Source organism: Saimiri boliviensis, chromosome 5 (genome assembly GCF_048565385.1).
Source record: "Saimiri boliviensis isolate mSaiBol1 chromosome 5, mSaiBol1.pri, whole genome shotgun sequence".
NCBI classification, from domain to species: Eukaryota; Metazoa; Chordata; class Mammalia; order Primates; family Cebidae; genus Saimiri; species Saimiri boliviensis.
The window spans coordinates 79,574,720-79,593,261 of NC_133453.1; the positions used below are offsets into that span (position 1 = coordinate 79,574,720).

The window sequence follows — 18,542 nt, forward strand, 5'->3', positions numbered from 1 at the left end:
ATATTCTCAGGACTTTAATCAGTTCTATATTCTAATTGCAGGACTTAGATTTTTTTTAATTTGCAAAATTTCTACATTCTTAAAATTACTGATTTGACCCCTTGCCCAGTTAGCTGTTGTCCTTACAGAAGTCTATGATCTGTAGTTTAGTTCAGTTTCTAGATTTTAAAAAATAAATAATGAAAAACCATAGCAGTCATAAAATTAGTGATCCATAGATAATGCCTTCAAAGAGTCACCGTTGTGTCTAAGCCATTTCTAACCCATTTCTCCTCCAGGACTCTGGGGTAGTGAAGAGTGTTCAGTTTCTATGCCTAGTATCTGTAAGCGAAAAAAGGTTTGGCCAGTAGAAAAAAAGGAAGATACACCTAAACAACATGGAACGTGTCCCAAAGGATGGCTATATTTTAACTATAAGGTAAGCTTGCTTTTCAAAAGTTGCCTTTGTTTTTCTTTTGTAGACACTAATTTTGGAAAGCATTCAAAAATGAAAGTGGCTTTTAAAAGCTATAAGTTGTCCATAGGACCTGGAATTTTTTTGTCACAATTTTCAAGAAATTTTAGTTTTCCATTTAGTAGCAAATCTTTTAGAACAAAAAAATTTTTTTCAGAAACAGTCTGGACACTACTCCTCATTTCTTTCTTTGTTTTTTTTTTTTTTTTTTTTTTGAGATGGGAGTCTCACTTTGTTGCCCAGGCTGGAGTGCAGTGGCACGATCTCGGCTCACTGCAACTTCTGCCTCCTGGGTTCAAGCGATTCTCCTACCTCAGCCTCCTAAGTAGCTGGGAATACAGGCACCCACTACCACACCCAGCTAATTTTTGTGTTTTTAGTAGAGAGTCTTGAACTCCTGACCTTGTGACCCGCCCACCTCGGCCTCCCAAAATGCTGGGATTACAGGCGTGAGCCACCACGCCCAGCACTACTTCTCATTTCTATACCTGGTTTTACCATTGGCATAGTCATTTATTATGCTGCATGAGTATTTCATTAGATGTGACATATATGTAGGCCTATGTGTATGTGCATACGCATATGTGTGTTCGTGTGTGTGTGCACATGCATGTGTATGTATGTGCCTGCATGCCTGTGTGTCTCGGTTCTGCTCCCAAATAAGCTGTAAATTTCAGAGGACCCAGACTCCACCTCCTTGTCTTGTGTTTTCCCTGCCTGGAGCCAGCATAGAGCTCTGCCTACGAGTGAATTGAGGGACTAGTAACTTAGCTTGGTCAATGTCATCTTAGCCTCATAAAGCTAGTGCTTCCATGCAGAATTGAATTAAGAAAAAAAAATTGCCGGTAGTGATATTTTAAACCAGATTTATTATTTTTGATGCTGCCTTCAATTAAGGCCTAGACTTTCCCTCCACTCTTTATATTTTATAATGAAATAACTTTATAGGCCTTAGGTGGAAGTTATTAAAATGCATCCCAAATTATAATTGTTCAACTCTTAGAAAATTAAAGAACCCAAACTGTGTCATCATTTCATGTGCTAATATGAAATTCCTCTTCAATAGTGGACAGCCAATTTTTTTTTTTTTTTTTTTTTTTTTTTTTTGAGACAGAGTTTCACTCTCGTTACCCAGGCTGGAGTGCAATGGCGCAATCTCGGCTCACCGCAACCTCCGCCTCCTGGGTTCAGGCAATTCTCCTGTCTCAGCCTCCTGAGTAGCTGGGATTACAGGCACGTGCCACCATGCCCAGCTAATTTTTTGTATTTTTAGTAGAGACGGGGTTTCACCATGTTGACCAGGATGGTCTCGATCTCTTGACCTCGTGATCCACCCGCCTCGGCCTCGCAAAGTGCTGGGATTACAGGCTTGAGCCACTGTGCCCGGCTAATGGACAGCCAATTTTTAATCTAAGTGTTCAGTTATATTGGCAGGGCTTTCTCTCCTTTGTGATCATTCTCTCATTGTTAATTTGAGAAATGAGGCCACTTGGATTTTTCACACATTCGTTGAGTACAGACTCGATATTTGGCAGTGATTTTTAAATTTTTTTAATTTGTGTAAAATACATACAATAAAGAATTCACCATTCTAGCCATTTTTGTTTACTGTTTACTAGTGTTAAGTATCATATATTCACATTGTCATTCAACAAATCTCCAGACCTTTTCCATCTTGCAAAACTGAAACTCTACCCAGGAGTGTAGAGTTTTTTTAATTTGCAAAATGTCTACATTCTTAAATTAAAATTACTGATTTGGCCGCTTGCCCAGTTAGCTGTTGTCCCTAGAGAACTCTATGATCAGTAGTTAGTTCAGTTTCTAGATTTAAAAAATAAATTATGAAAAACCATAGCAGTCATAAAATTAGTGATCAATAGAGAATGCCTTCAAAGAGTCATCATTGTGTCTAAGCCATTTCCAACCCATTTTCTCCTCCAGTAAACGACTCCCTATTCTTCCTACCCTGAACCCCTTGACAACTACTGTTCTACTTTCTGTGTCTTTGAACTTGACCACTTTAGATACCTCAAGTAAGTGGAATCAGACAGTATTTGCCTTTTTGTGATAGGCTTATTTCACTTAGCATGATGTCCTCAAAGTTCATCGACACTGGCATGTGACAGGACTTCCTTTTGACAGTTGGACAATATTCCATTATATGGATATACTACATTTTGTTTATCCATTCATCCATTGGTGGACATTTGAGTTGCTTCCCCCTTAGCTAATTGATTTTATATATATTTCTTCTATTACTGAATTTTCAAAATATATGCAATTGCTCTCCCCATTTTACGTATGAGAAGACTGATGCTAACAAAACTGTGTGTCTTTTCTGAAGCTTTACAGTGGATAAGTATCAGGCCAAGAAGCACATTGTTTTCTGACCCTGAGTCTGGTGTCTTGCCCCTTTCCAACGCCTGCCACGTCACATTGGAGCTTAAGGACTCACTCCAGAAATGCAAATTAAAACAACAATGAGTGATTTGCCACTGCACATCTACTAGAATGGCCCAAATCCAGAGCACTGACAACACTACATGCTGGCAGGGAAGCAGAACAACAGGAGCTCTCATTCATTCCTGGTGGGAATGCAGACTGGTGTGGCCACTGTGGAAGGCAGTTTGGCAGTTTCTTACAAAACTAAACATACTTTTACCCTATGATCCAGCAATCACACTCCTTGGTATTTATGTTCAAGTTGAAAACTTATGTACACATAAAAACTTGTCCATGGATATTTATAACAACTTTATTCTTAATTGCCAAAACTTTGAATCAACCAAGAAATCCTTAGTAGGTGAATGGATAAACTGGTACACTCACACAATGAAATATTATTCAGTACTAAAAATAAATTAGCCATCAAACCATTAAAAGACATGGAGGAAACATAAATTCATATTACTAAGTGAAAGATGCCAATCTGAAAAGGCTACCGTACTGTATGATCCCAACTATATGACATTCTGGAAAAGATAAAACTATAGAGACAGTAAAAAGAACAGTGGTTGTTACAGGGAGGGAAGGAAGAAGTTGTAGAAGATTCTTAGGGCAATGAAAATTCTCTGTATGATACCACAATGGTGGATGCACGACATTAGACATATGTACAAACTCATAGAATATACAACCCAAAGAGTGATCCCTAAAGTAAACTATGGACTTTGGATGGTTATGATGTGTTAATGCAGGTTCATCAGTTGTAACAGATGTATCATTCTGGGCTGATGGGGCATGTTGATAATGGGGGAGGCTGTGTATGTGTGGTTCAGGGGATATATGGGAAATCTCTGTCCCTTTCTTTATATTTTTTATTTCTTTTTTTTTTTCATTTATTTTTTATTTGGGATGGAATCTCACTCTGTCATCCAGGCTGGAGTCCAGTTGCGTGATCTTGGCTCACTGCAAACTTCACCTTACAGGGTCAAGTGATTCTCTTGCCTCAGCCTCACGAGCAGCTGGGGTTACAGGTGCCTGACACCACACCTGACTAATTTTTGTATTTTTAGTAGAAATGATGTCTCACCATGTTGCCCAGTCTGGTCTCAAATTCCTGACCTCAGGTGATCTGCCCACCTTGGCCTCCCAAAGTTGTACCTTCCTCTTAATTTTGCTGTGGACCTAAAACTGCTCTTTAAAAAATGGAGTATTTAATAATACTTTTCAAAAAAAAGTTGCTGCATCAGCTGTGCCCCATGACACAATCAGCTCAGTGGTACTGTGAGATATTTTCTAGAATAATGCAATTGTACTCTAAAATTTTACTATAGTATTGAGGTACACTATATTTAATCATTGATGCTTTCTGTAAACTTCCTATTTTCTCAAACTAGAAAATCTTTCTACCAGATATAAATTATTTTTACATTTCAATGTGAGAAACTTGTAGCTAATATTCAATAAGACATTGATTATTACTAAGTCTTTTTTTTTGAGACGGAGTTTCGCTCTTGTTACCCAGGCTGGAGTGCAATGGCACGATCTCGGTTCACCGCAACCTCCGCCTCCTGGGTTCAGGCAATTCTCCTGTCTCAGCCTCCTGAGTAGCTGGGATTACAGGCACACACCACCATGCCCAGCTACTTTTTTGTATTTTTAGTAGAGACGGGGTTTCACCATGTTGACCAGGTTGGTCTCAATCTCTTGACCTTGTGATCCACCTGCCTCGGCCTCCCAAAGTGCTGGGATTACAGGCTTGAGCCACCGCGCCCAGCCAAGTCTTTTATTAAAACCTTTGCCAATTAGTTTTTTAAAGCATTTTTATGGTCATAAATTTGCCATTTTAACCATTATTCAGTGTACAATTCAGGGGCATTAATTACATGCATAATGTTATACAACCATCATCTGTAGTTCCAAAACATTCTCACCATCCCTAACAGAAACTCTGTAACCATCAAACACTAACTTCCTATTTCCCATCTCCTAGTAACTTCTAGTCTATTGTCTATCTCTATAAATATACCTATTCTAGATATTTTATATTAGCGAACTCATACAATATTTGTCCTTGTGCTAGCATGATGTTTTCAAGGTTCATTTGTGTTTTAGCATATATCAACACTTAACTCCTTCTTGTGGCTAAATAATATTCCTGTGTGGCATGGGCGTGTGTGTGTGTGTGTGTGTGTGTGTGTGTGTGTGAATATTGCACATTCTGTTTATTCATTCATCTGTTGATGGACACTTGAGTTGTTTTCACCTTTTGAATATTGTGAATAATGCTTCAGTGAACACTGGTGTGTAAGTCTCTGTTTGAGTCCGTATTTTCAATTATTTTGAATGTATACCTTGAAATAGAATTGCTGGGTCACATGGTAACTCAAAAGTTAGCCTTTTGAGGAACTGACAAATGTTCTTCTGCAGTGACCAAACCATTTTATAATCCTGCTAGCTGTATGTGAGGGTTTCAGTTTCTCCACATTCTTACCAACCTTGGCCATTATAGCCATCCTAGAGCACATCAGGTGTTATTTCATTGTGATTTTGATTGGCATTTCTCTATTATCTGATGAGGTTGAGCATCCTTTCATGTGCTTGTTAATCATTTGTTTATCTTCTTTAGAAAAATGTCTATTAAAGTCCTTTGTCCATTTTTAAATTAGATCATTTGCCTTTTTATTGTTGAGTTATAGGAATTCCTTATATATTCTAAATATTAAACCCCTATCCAATATGTGATTTATAAATATTTTCCTTCATTCTGTAGGTTGTCTTTTAACTTTTTTGATGCACGAAAGTTTTTAATTTTGATGAAGCCCAATTATCTATTTTTTGTTTTGTCATTTTTGCTTTTGTTATCATACTGAAGAATTCACTGCCAAATCCAAGGTCATGACGATTTGTCCCTGTGTGTTTGTCTAAGAGCTTTATGGTTTTAGTGCTTATACTAGGTTGTTGATCCATTTTGAATTCATTCCGGTATGTGATAACTATTAGAAGAAGTATATCTGGTGTGATCTCTACAGAACAGGCATAAAGGAATGCCTCGCTCATCTCGAAATCACATTTTTGGTACAGAGAGTGAACAAACCAAAGCATGAACACAACTGTTCTAGTTACTAACTCATGCCTCCTCTCAGGTGTAAAAGGATATTTTAAGGAGATGAATGACAAATCAAATCCTTGGTATTTGAGAGAAAATTCTTAGAAACCCAGAATAATTGTTTCTTGTTCAGCCTTTTGCTATTATCCTTCCCCCAAACCCGATTTTTAACCACACATCTCAACTCTATCCCATGTGTCCTCCTGTGCACACGTAGAGAAAGTGTATGTATATGCATGGGCATGGTGGCAGTGACGGTGGAGCAGACTCGGGGCAAAAAAGCAAGTGAATGCTTCCCAGTAAAGGAATAGAGAGGGGTGTAAATATATGCATGAGAATGCAGACGCCTTCTGAAGCTAGCCCTGGAGCATGATTAAAACACCTTCACATAGCTCAGAGTTATTAAAAAAATTTATTGATAACTAACAGCTAGATCAGTAGTTTTCAGCCCTGGTCAAATACTTAGAATCAGCAGGTGAGCTTTTTAAAAACATCAAGATGCAGGAGGCCTCCTGACGATTCTGATTTAGCTGATCTGCATGGGATCCAGGCATCTGTATTTTTTAAAAGCTCCCTCAGTTATTCTAACGTGTAGCCAATATTTGCCCAGCAATCCAACAGTCATAGTTCCACAACTCTTTCTTTAAGGCATTTGGAGAATTCGATTGCAAAGGATATCATCACAGCAGGCTTCATGAGTAGGTGGCAATTCACCTGGCAAGTGTCAAAGTCACCATGCATGTCTCCCCAACCACAGTGCCTTCCCCTGCACATTAATGCCTAAATTTCCACCACTGGAATTTCTCTCCCTTGTCCCAACACTTTTCTTTATTTTTAAAATGAAAATATTTCTGAGATTGCTTCATTTGTTATCTACACCTTGAAACAAATGGGTTTATCAAATGATTAGAAAAACTGCTAATAGGAGAACTGAGAGCTGACAGGAGTGGGATAGTTTTTCCCTATTAGCGAATACTGGGAGATGACAATGATGGAACTTTACAATTCTGATGTGAGTTCCAATATATTATGACCCATTAAACTTAGCTTCTTGTTTGTGAATTCCCTAGGACTAATTTTTATTAGTTATTTCTGAGAGAAAAAAAAATCCCACTTTGTTGACAAATTAACCACCTTTTAGAGTTTTTAAAACTGAGATACACATAAATTATCTTTTCTAATGTCTCATAAATAGTGTTCTCTGTGTTTGACAGTGTAAAAGAGGTTTGACCAGGGGTTAACCCAGGATCTAAGATACTTGTCCCAGCAGATCTGTGGGAGGAAAAAATTCTAAGTGTGTGTGTGCTTCTACTTACATACTTTTATTCAAGACCTGGATTGAGTGGTAATGGCTGCTGTGCACCATTGAGTTTGGGATTAGTCAATATTCAACTTTTGTGCATAACAAAGTTTTTCCTTAAAAATACTCTCACCTGTTTTGGGAATTTATTCGAATTCGAGCACATTATTCATTCATTCATTTGACTATGCTGGATGTTGGGAATTCAATGGTGAGGAAAGACAGACACAGCCCCCTCTCTTTCGGCACTTACACACTAGAGGGAAAACAAACATTAGTAAATTGATCAGGAAAATGGCTGTATAATTTAAAACTGTGGTTTATGTGATGAAGGAAAGTTATGTGGTTCTAGAAAAGTGTATAGCTGGAGGGCCTGACTGAAGTAGTCTGAAAGGCAGGGAACATTAAAAAATAGGGAGAGCCTCATGTGCTAAGGTCCTGCAGCAAGAGGAAAGTATGATATTTAAGAAACTAAAGGAAGCATAGAGAACTAGAGGGGTGGAAGGTGAAGCAAAAGAAGTAGGAAAGGGTGATATCACATTGGAGTTCTGGCCTTTATCCAAGAGCAATGGGAAACACTTGATGGATTCTAAACTGAAGAAGGATGTGACCAGAACCAAATTTTAAAAAGCATTACTCTAGATGTAGCGCCAAGGATATATGGGAGAAGGGTAAGGGTGAGAAAGGTAAGGACAGTTAGGAAGCTACTGCTGCAGTGAAGGCAAGAGATTAGATGCTTGGCTAAGATGGTGGTGGCAGAGACCATGAGGCAGTGGGAATGGGGGATGGGTAAGGGGGCTTTTTGGGAAATGAGATATCCAAGTGGTAGGGCTGTTGGGGTGTTGGAGGGAGAGGGTGAGGATGCCTCTGAGGCTTCAGGCTTATTATATGTGTATAAATGCATGCTGACTATGCCATTCAATGTGAGTAGGAACACTGGGAAAGGACCAAGTTTGGAGGGAACATGAATTTCATTTTCAAATATTGAACTAGAAATGATTTTGAGACAAAAAAAAAGAATTTTATATTGAAAACCCATTTAGAATATAGTAGGACCCCCTTAATTCACAGTAATAATCAGAGAGAAATTAAACTTGATCACATTTTGCAAATTAGTAAGTAAACAATTTTAAATTAAGGATGCTGTACTTCATCTTGCTGCTTTGCCTTAATTATTAATGACACCATTTCGGAGTGTGTTAGTAAATATGTTAGATTTTTAGAAACAATGAAGTCGTGGTAATGGGAGGCCACACTTCTGTAGTCAAGCTAGTAAATCCTGGCTGAGGCAAACATAAAGGAAGCAGAAGGGGGTGTTTTTCTGGAGAGATTTATTGAGCTAACTGAACCAATGAGGTTCATTGGTATTTATGAATGGTTCATTAGTGTAACTATCTGCACACAAGGTGAATTCACATTAAATGATAAGGCTTCCCAATAATTAATATGTGCCACTCTTTAGAATTTGTAATTAGAGGAAAGAGGCAAAATGAAAGGAAATAGATAAAAGGATAGTTGTTATAAAATTAAATTCCTTGAAAGCCAATTCAGTTTCTTTGTGAAGCAAACAAGACAAAAAGGACCAGAAGAATTGAAAATGTATTTTCTCTCTTAGTTGGCAACTCAACTTCAAGTTAGTTCAGGGTTTCTGGTTTTTATCCTAAGAGCAGTGGAAAATTCCTGAAGGGTTTAAACTAACGAGTGACATGATCAGGATTTATTTTTAAAAAGAATTACCTTGCACTATTGACATTTGGGGCTGGATAATTCTTGCTTTTGGAAGACTGACCTGACCTTTGCTTTGCAAATGGTTAGCAGCATCCTTGATCTCTACCCAGTAGTTGCCAATAGCAACCCCTCCCCAACTGTAATAACCAAAAATACTTGCAGACATTATCAAAATATACTCTGAGGGGCAAAATCGTCCCGTTGGAGAACCACTGAGCTAAATGTGAAATGCCTGACAATGTCATTTGACAACCATTTAGGGGCTGTTAATTTTCATTTTGCTTAACAAATGTTTGCTAGGGACCTTCTCTGGTGTGATGTTCAAAAAGCAATAAGACAGTCTCTCATAGCATGGGGAGAAATGACAGATACAGGTGAGGGGACGGAAGGCAGCAAACCACACTGCCAAGTGTGTACCTATGCAACAATCTTACATGTTCATCACATGTAACCCAAAACCTAAAATGCAATAAAAAAAATAAAAATAAATAAAATAAATAAAAAATAAAAAGACAGTCTCTCTGCTTTTAAGGGGTGTATATGGTAGGGAAGGGGTGGGGAACTGACAAATTTGGAAATTAAAGGATGTTAGGGAAAGATATTGTATTAGACCAGTCTTGTATCTCTATAAAGGAATACCTGAGACTGGGTAACTGATAAAGAAAAGAGATTTATTCTGGCTCACAGTTGGCAGGTTGTATGAGAAGCATGGTGCCTGCACCTGCTCCTGGTGAGGACTTCAGGGAGTTTACAATCATGACAGAAGGTGACAGGGAACCAGCATGTCACATAGCAAGAGGAGGAACAAGAGGGTGAGGTGCAGAGTGGCTCCAGACTTTTAAACAATCAGATCTCGTGTGAACTGAGAACTCATTCATCACCTAGGGGATGGCCCTAAGCCATTCACGAGGGATCTGCCCCCATGATCCAATTACCTCCAACCAGGCCTCACCTTCAATACTGGGAATCACATTTCAACATGAGAGGACAAACATCCAAACTATATCAGATATCATTCCAAAATAAGATAGTGAAGGATGCTTGTTCGAGTTGTAGATTTCCATGCTAACCTAGAATTATCCTGTAGCTGGGTTTTTTTCTCAGTGGCAAGATCTCAGGATCTGACCTATCCATGACTAGGGTTGTCTGTGTTCATTGATGACAGAATAGATATGAGAGAAGAATCCCCAGCAAATTCCAGATGAAGTATTCTTTGCATAAAGTCTCTCCTGACCTCTCTGGAATTTTGTCTGATCCATTATAAGCTTTCTTTTCCATCTTTTCCTCTCACCTAACTCCATCTAGTCTTACCAACATGCTTAAATTCCATTGAACTTTCAGGGAAAAACAAACAAACTTAACTTCAATCTTGCCTGTCCTGCAGAGTATATATCATTCCATTTGTCATCCCATCCCATAAGAAAGAAACCTCTGCCCTGATACAGACATGATTCTCTCCTGCATAACACTCAACTTATATTGCCAAATTCCACAACTTTTTTTGTGTTCCCTTTAACATTGATGGCCAACCTTCCGCTTCATTTCTACTTCTTTCCAGGTTTCCTTGGTCATACCCTTACTTTCCTTTCTCTCCCACTGGGATCATTTATTTTTCTTGTCTGACTCTTCCCAATGGACTTACTGACCAAATGGCTGACTCAAGTATTTAGTGAATTTGAATACCTGATATGCTTTAATTCCCCAGTATTTCTCTCTCACTTAAAGAAGTGTGTTTATAAATAAAATTGAAATAAGCTGTTCATTGCCACCCTCAGAATGTTTTTTTAGATTAAATGTGCCAGTGTAAACTTTGCACTCAGGGTGGCTCCTTTTTAGGAATAATACTACTTTTCATTATGTCGAAGACACTGTTCTGACATTTCACATGACAAAACACATCCCTGCTTCTGTTCCTGCCTGCTGCAAATGCAGGCAAGTCACGAACTCACCCTGAAAGCTGCTCCTCTTTGTTTCATCATAACATCTTTGGAGTAGTTGAAAGAAAAATGAATTCCTTCTGCCCAAGAAAATTATAAAGAATTTTCAAAGCTGATATTCAGTGTCTTTGGGAAAGTTTTAATTCACTTAGAAAAATACAGAAATGAACCTTTTGTTTTGACATTTGTTGATAGTGCCTTTTGCTGAATATCCCAAAAGACCCAAGCAGTTGGAAGAACTGGATGCGCGCTCAACATTTCTGTGCTGAAGAAGGGGGGACCCTGGTTGCCATCGAAAGTGAAGTGGAGCAAGGTAGAGTACTCAAGGTCCAACCAGGCCAAGATAACCCTCTTTATTCAAGTATTTATTAAAATATCCCTCCACCAATATTAACATTCCCAAATCAACATTTAAAATACTGTATTGCAGATGACACATGAATTTTGAGTTTGACCCATAGGTTTTATTTCATGACATCTGTAAAAGTTAGTGTGCTGCATTGCTTATAAACTGCTGGGTTTTGGAACCTTTCTCTCACCAGTAGCAGTGAAAAGAATAAGGACATATTTCTGGCCTATATTTCAAAATGGCTAAAAGAATCTAATGTATAGTCTACATGTAATTGCATGGTAATTACATGTAATTACCATGATAATATGATTTTTAGATTCCTTTACATTTACCTACATGCTTTTATTTGATATTTAAACAATTTTATACTTTAGTTTAAACATAGTAGATAAATCTTCTTTTATTTAGAAAGGTAATTAAGGAACACTGGAAATTAATTTGCTAATGATATGATGAAATCTCAAGTTATCCAGCTAATTTCTGTCAATTTAAACTAAAACAAAAGTGAAAAAAACCACATTACCTTAACAAGGATAAAGTAACACATTCCTACAAATGATTCATAATTATGTTTTGCTGGCATTTAAATATAATCAGAGCTATAAATAGGATTCAGTGATTACTCAATTGCTTTCTACAGTATTAAATTAGATAATGTATTCCTGTTTTTCAGCTTTCATTACTATGAACCTTTTTGGCCAGACCACTAGTGTGTGGATAGGTTTACAAAATGATGATTATGAAAAATGGCTAAATGGAAAGCCTGTGGTATATTCTAACTGGTCTCCATTTGATATAATAAATGTAAGTTTTAAGATTTATTTTTTAGAGATCACTTTGGCAAGATACGTTATTCAAGACTTGTTTACTAAAGCTTTTTTTTACTTCCTATATTTTGTAGATATAAATTTATATTAGTTTGTTATTAATATATTAATTTTTAATGTAATCTTATATAATTTTTTTTAAGACAGAGTTTCACTCTGTCACCCAGGCTAGACTGCAATGGCATGATCTTCGCCCACTGCAGCCTCAGCCCCCAGGTTCAAGTGATTCTCCTGTGTCAGCCTCCTGAGTAGTTGGGATTACAGGTGCCCAGCACCACACCTGGCTCATTTTTTGTATTTTTAGTAGAGCCAGGGTTTTGCCATATTGGTCAGGCTGGTCTTGAACTCCTGACCTGAGGTGATCCACCCACCTTGGCCTCCCAGAGTGGTGGGATTACAGGCATGAGCCACCGAGCCTGGCCAATTTTATATAATGTTTTTGTGTTCCAAAAATATAATTACTTTACTCATCACAATAATTGTTTCTTTTGTAGGTTAAGAAATAATTTGTGAATATGTTTATTAAATGCAAATAAAGGAATAATTGTGTCTTAATTTTTAAAATAATGTTCTTAATAAAAATTTTAATGTTTTAATAATGCTATAATTTATTATACTCTTGATAACGTGTATTATTTTAAAGATTCCAAGTCACAATACCACTGAAGTTCAAAAACGCATTCCTCTCTGTGCCTTGCTGTCAAGTAATCCTAATTTTCATTTCACTGGAAAATGGTATTTTGAAGACTGTGGAAAGGAAGGCTATGGATTTGTATGTGAAAAAATGCAAGGTAAGATATATTCGGCTTTTTACTCCTTTCACTTCCAAAGTCCATCCTTCTCTTCCATGTTGGTTCTACACAGCTGTGTAGCTAACAGTTTCACAGCTAACAGTGTCAGATACTTATTCTTTGGCTTTACGTAAATTTAGTTATTTAATCTCCCCTACCCTAGGCTTATGCCCTTATTGGGATTATTAGGACTGCTGAGCCAACTTGAGTGATGACCAAATTTATGTATCTATCTTAGTCATATTAAATGGCTTTACTGCTTCGTTCTGGGATTATGTATCTGTTCAGCTAATTTTTAAAGGTCACTGAGAAAAAACGTTAGGAAAGAATCAGGGAAATAAAGCAACTCAGACTTGCTCCTTTTTTGGAACCCAAAATTGGTCTCTGTGGCTAAATGTGGCATGCAGCAAGTTTCTAGGTCTGATGGGCAGAACCCCCAAATGGTTTCTGGTGTGAAATACCAAAGCCACACTATTACAAAATAGCCAACAGGGTCAACGAGCACTATAACTGACCTTGAGTAGTGTAAATAAAAACAGCAGCTCATGTTTTTACTGAGTGCTGGGTATCCCTGTCCATACCACCTGAGAAAGTCATAGTTGGTATCTAGAGCTGTGTGGAACTCTGGGCAGCCTAGCTTATATATGCTTACTTGGAATATGAATTTTACTTCTTAGCATGGCATACGTGTAAACTCTCTAATGTTACTATCAACCCAACCTCAAAAAAGCAGTGCCAGGGAAACTCTATTTCTGGTTCTCAGTTACCACTTAAACATTACAGTGTTCAAGAACTGAAAGAAGATAATAGACATGTAATAGCAAGAGTAGCATGGGAAAAGCAGAGCCTTGTAAGGAAAGAAATACTATAAGCATGACAGGTACTTACACTTTTATGATGTATCCAACACTGTGCCTTGAATGTATACACAATGTGGCGTAAAATCCTCAAAACAGTTCTATGAAGTAGGTAAAAGTCTCCCATTTTACAGATAAGAAACTTGAGACTTAAAAACATAAGTAACCCTTGTGGGTGCAATGCTCACACCTGTAATCCTAGCACTTTAGGGGGCCAAGGTGGATGGATTGACTGAGCTCAGGAGTTTAAGACCAGCCTGAGCAACATGGTGAAACCCCATCTCCACTAAAATACAAAATTGTAGCTGGGTGTGGTGGCAGACATCTGTAGTCCCAGCTACTCGGAGCTCAGGCATGAGAATGGCTTGAACCTGGGAGGCAGAGGTTGCAGTGGATGGAGAACACACTACCGCACTCCAGCCTGGACTGCAGACTTCGACTCTCTCTCTGGGAAAAGAAAATAAAACAAAAATAGCACACTCAAGATATCTGAGTTAAGCACAATGATTCTATTCCACTACTTTAATGTTGATTTGTTCTTGAAATTTGCCTCTGGTCACTTTCTCTCTTTGGTATTTTGGGGACTGACAGTGTGGATTTTCCTTTGGAGATAGTACAGAATAGTGGTGATTGAGAGCATAGGCCCTGGAGTGCCCACCACACATGGGTTCCCACCCTCCTCTGTAGATAAGCTTCAGTCAAGTTACTTATCTTCTATGATCATGATTTCTGCAGCTGCAAAATGTGGTGATAACCATCTCACACATTCTATGTATATATAACACTTAGCAGACTTCTAGCATGTATTTAACAAATGATAAAGTTTTTTTATTATTTCCAAAAATTATTGTTCAACCACACTAATTACTGTAGCCAACAATAAATATTCAAGTTCTGCTCCTCTTCTCTGTTTGCCAGATAAATATGTGCTTACATTGAGCTTGAGCCCAAAGTCTTTAATCTGCCAAAAAATTAAGAAAGCTGAATGAGAAGAGACACAGGGCAAAGCAAGACTCCGCAGTTTAGAACTTGGTTTCCAATAGATCTTTCTTTTTCAGGGCAATGGGTGGCAAAACCATGCTGCTCAAAATCACTTGTTTTGAAATTCAATGAAATCAATTACGTATGGAGAAATTCATGTACGTAAAAATACAGATATATAACTCTGGGGAAAAAACAGTCAAATTGGCATTTGGGTAACATATACAAAGAATTTCATTTAATTTTATGAATTGTTAGCATTTTAAAATAGCTACTTTGATATTATTTTGATTTTGTATAAACCACCATTATGCTGGGCACATAGGCTGGGCACAGACTTCTAGCAAAGAGTAAAAATATGATAAAAGTGGGTTCCATCACCATTTATAGAAATTAAGTAGATTTATTTTACTTTGTTTTACCATATGTACGGCTGCTATATTGAGGTAACAGCTTCAGATAAAGGTCAGTTTCCTGCTTTGCCATTTTTACTGGAGGACTATGACCAGAGGAAGAGAGTGGAGCAAGAAGCAACATTCATAGGATGCCTTCTGCATCTTCATGCAATAGTGTGTGCCCTATGTGGATATCTCATTCAGTTCTATCCATACCCCTCCAAAGGAGACCCTAATCATCTCTTGTAGACCATAAATTTGAGGTTTAGAAAGGTTAATTTTCCCGAGGGCTCTTTACCAGTTAGGGCCAGGAATAGGATTAAGTTCTAGGTCTTGTGACCTCCCCATACCTCACATGCTTCTTTCCAACACCAAATGTGGTAAAACCAAATGTAGTACACAGAAGTTCAAGTCACTTTGGATCAGAAGGTACAAAAACTCTTACTTTGTTTTTTGTCCATTAGAGTTTCTGAACCTTAAGTCTATTCTAGTACGTAACATAATACAGAACAGAAAGACAAATGCACATATCAGAGAGGAAACACCTGTTCGTAAAACTCAGGCTTGGTTTTCACGTGGTCACAGCTTCTCATGAACATTCAACCACCAATGATCACATGTGAACAAACCTTGCCTTTTAATTTGTAAACCTTGGCTCTGACAGGTGGCATATTAATAGTAACTGTTTATAATAACAGTGTGTATTTCTAAGAATTTATTAACTTTATTTTTTAAATTATTTTTAGAAGTATACATACAAACATTAAACATAATAGTGACCATCAGTGTCAAAAGTGTAGTCAAGTATTTTACCTGATAATATACACCTGTAATATTAGGTTTTCAATGCAGCATATGACTACATAACATGTGCCTCTCTACTATTTATAAGCATTAAGTTCTGCCAAAGCAGTGTGGATTAGGGCAAGCGTAGTTAGTGGAGTGAAATCCACCTACAAAGATCATCATCAGTTCACCAAAAAGTAGTCAATTTGATAAGGGATGGTCAAAAATGAGAAATCTTCTAGAAATGGTTCAATCTATGTTTATGTTTTTGAAAAATGATTGATTACATTTCCTAAGTCTTCTCATTTTTTTAGCATCACCTACATTTTCAGATAGTGTCCTCGTTTTGAAATAGCCAATTCCAGAAGAAAGCTGCCTGATTAACTTGGGTCATAGTGACAAGGATCCATGCTAAGCTTTGCTTCCTCCTTTCTCATCCAGATGCTACAAATGACTTTTGTTGCTGTTCTTGTTCTAGATACTTCTGGACACAGTGTAAACACATCTGACATGTATCCAATCCCGAATACCTTAGAATATGGAAACAGAACTTACAAAATAATTCATGCAAATATGACTTGGTACGCAGCAATAAAAACCTGCCTGATGCACGGAGCACAGCTGGTCAGCATCACAGACCAGTATCACCAGTCCTTCCTCACTGTTGTCCTCAACCGGCTGGGATATGCCCACTGGATTGGACTGTTCTCCACAGATGTAGGTATCCTAACACCCTTGAAACATCCTTGCATAATTAACTTTAGCATCTTCCTCCTCCATGACGTAGCCACTGAAAGTAGCACTGAAAAACAAATTCCCAAAATAATAGTAAACATAACGCTTAAATAATTGGTTTATGTGATTATTCGACCAACCTTATGAGCAGCCTATGCCTACAAAATAAGAGTGCACACCTCTTTAGGGTAAACATAAACTTGCCTAATGTCTGGAAATTAATACCCTTCAATGGTTTTCTGAAAATTTCCAAGTTCCCCAATACTGCAGTGGAACACATCCGGAACTCAATCACTGCATTTAGGAATTTGCGGCAGTTAAGAAATCCCCAAGAAAAATAATGAATCATGTTTCCTATCTAGAAATGTGATTATTAATTAGTTGAGTACCCCTTATAATTAAACACTTTAGGTTTTATTTTCCTCTAGGGATGTGGTTTAGAGAATATATTATTTTCATTTTTTAAATAAAAATATTACACACTCAAAGTAAGGAAAAGTAAACTCTATCCTGAGCCCTGGTTCTACTCCCTAATATTAATAATTGTGAATACTGTCTTGTGTGCTATCTAGAAATTTTCCATGTACACATATATGTGTTCCATATAGACATATATACTCATGTAATGGAAGAATATGTATATTGTTTTTCAAACACAAATGAGATCCTATTATACATGCTGTCTTTAAACTTGCTTTTTTATTTAATATATCTTTTACAACTTCACGTGCCAGTATATAAATATCTCATGCATTCTTTAGAACTCAGCATGTAAGGATATACCACAATTTATTAAACCATCCTCCTGTGAATAGACATTTGGGTTCTTCTCAGGTTTTCAGTTATAAACAATGCTCAACTAATATATCTGTGCCAGTAGGATACATTCATTTTTCTTTTCTTTTCTTTTTTTGAGACAGTCTCACTCTGTTGCCCAGGCTGTAGTGCAGTGGCACAATCTCAGCTCACTGCATCCTCCACGTCCCCAGTTCAAGAGATTCTTCTGCTCAGCCTCCCCAGTAGCTGAGAATACAGGCAGGCGCCATCATGCCCAGCTAATTTTTTACTTTTAGTAGAGACAGGGTTTCACCATGTTGGCCAGGATAGTCTCAATCTCTTGACCTCATGATCCATCTGCCTTGGCCTCCCAGAGTGCTGATTACAGGCATGAGCCACTGCGCCTGGCCGTTAAATTCTTAGAAGTAAAATTGCTGAGTACACTTTAAATTTTGACAAGTACTACCGAATTGCCCTCCAAGAGTTTGCACCAATTTATATGACAACAACAGCATGTGAAATCATCTAGTTTTTTCACATCTGTGCCAACACCAAGTATTATCAAAATTGTAATCCTTGCCAGTGGGAGAGGTAAAAAATAATTATTTCATAATTACTTATTGCCTCATGTAGTACAGAATGTTTTAACTTTATGTAGTCAATTTTGCTTTATGGTCTCTGGATTTTCTGTGACTTAGAAAGGTTTTCCCCGCACCAACAGCACAAAAAAACTTAACCAAGTTTTCTTTAACACATTTATGTTGTCAATTTTATGTATGAGAATTTGCTTAATCTGAAATTTATTTCAGTGTAAAAGACAAGGTACTGGTCCAATTTCACTCTGATTGCTCACTAGAAAATCATAGTCGTAGGGAGCCAAGAATTCCTAAAAATCAAAAAAAGATCTCATTTGTGACAGCTACTCCTGTTTGTCAAGCTGTATTCACAGAGGTCTTAGACCCTCTTTAAAATGGTGTGTGGAAATATAAATCAATGTGGGAATTGTAGTATGCTCAGATAACATTGGATGATGCTGCCAGCAGTCATGGCAAAGAAATGATGGCTCAGTTT

At 37.5% G+C, this 18,542-nt stretch overlaps 1 protein-coding gene across 3 annotated transcripts in view; it reads left to right on the plus strand.

Annotated features, from left to right (window-relative positions):
• The window catches only part of PLA2R1 (phospholipase A2 receptor 1), a 127,645-nt gene that overhangs the window by 100,537 nt on the left and 8,566 nt on the right, over window positions 1-18,542 (plus strand). For all 3 annotated transcript variants that reach the window (XM_003921943.4, XM_010329811.3, XM_074399623.1), the window contains exons 20-24: window positions 279-418; window positions 11,166-11,283; window positions 11,996-12,126; window positions 12,793-12,940; window positions 16,438-16,676. In XM_003921943.4, the coding sequence (XP_003921992.3) occupies window positions 279-418; window positions 11,166-11,283; window positions 11,996-12,126; window positions 12,793-12,940; window positions 16,438-16,676 (776 nt within the window). The remainder of the gene's footprint in view (window positions 1-278; window positions 419-11,165; window positions 11,284-11,995; window positions 12,127-12,792; window positions 12,941-16,437; window positions 16,677-18,542) is intronic.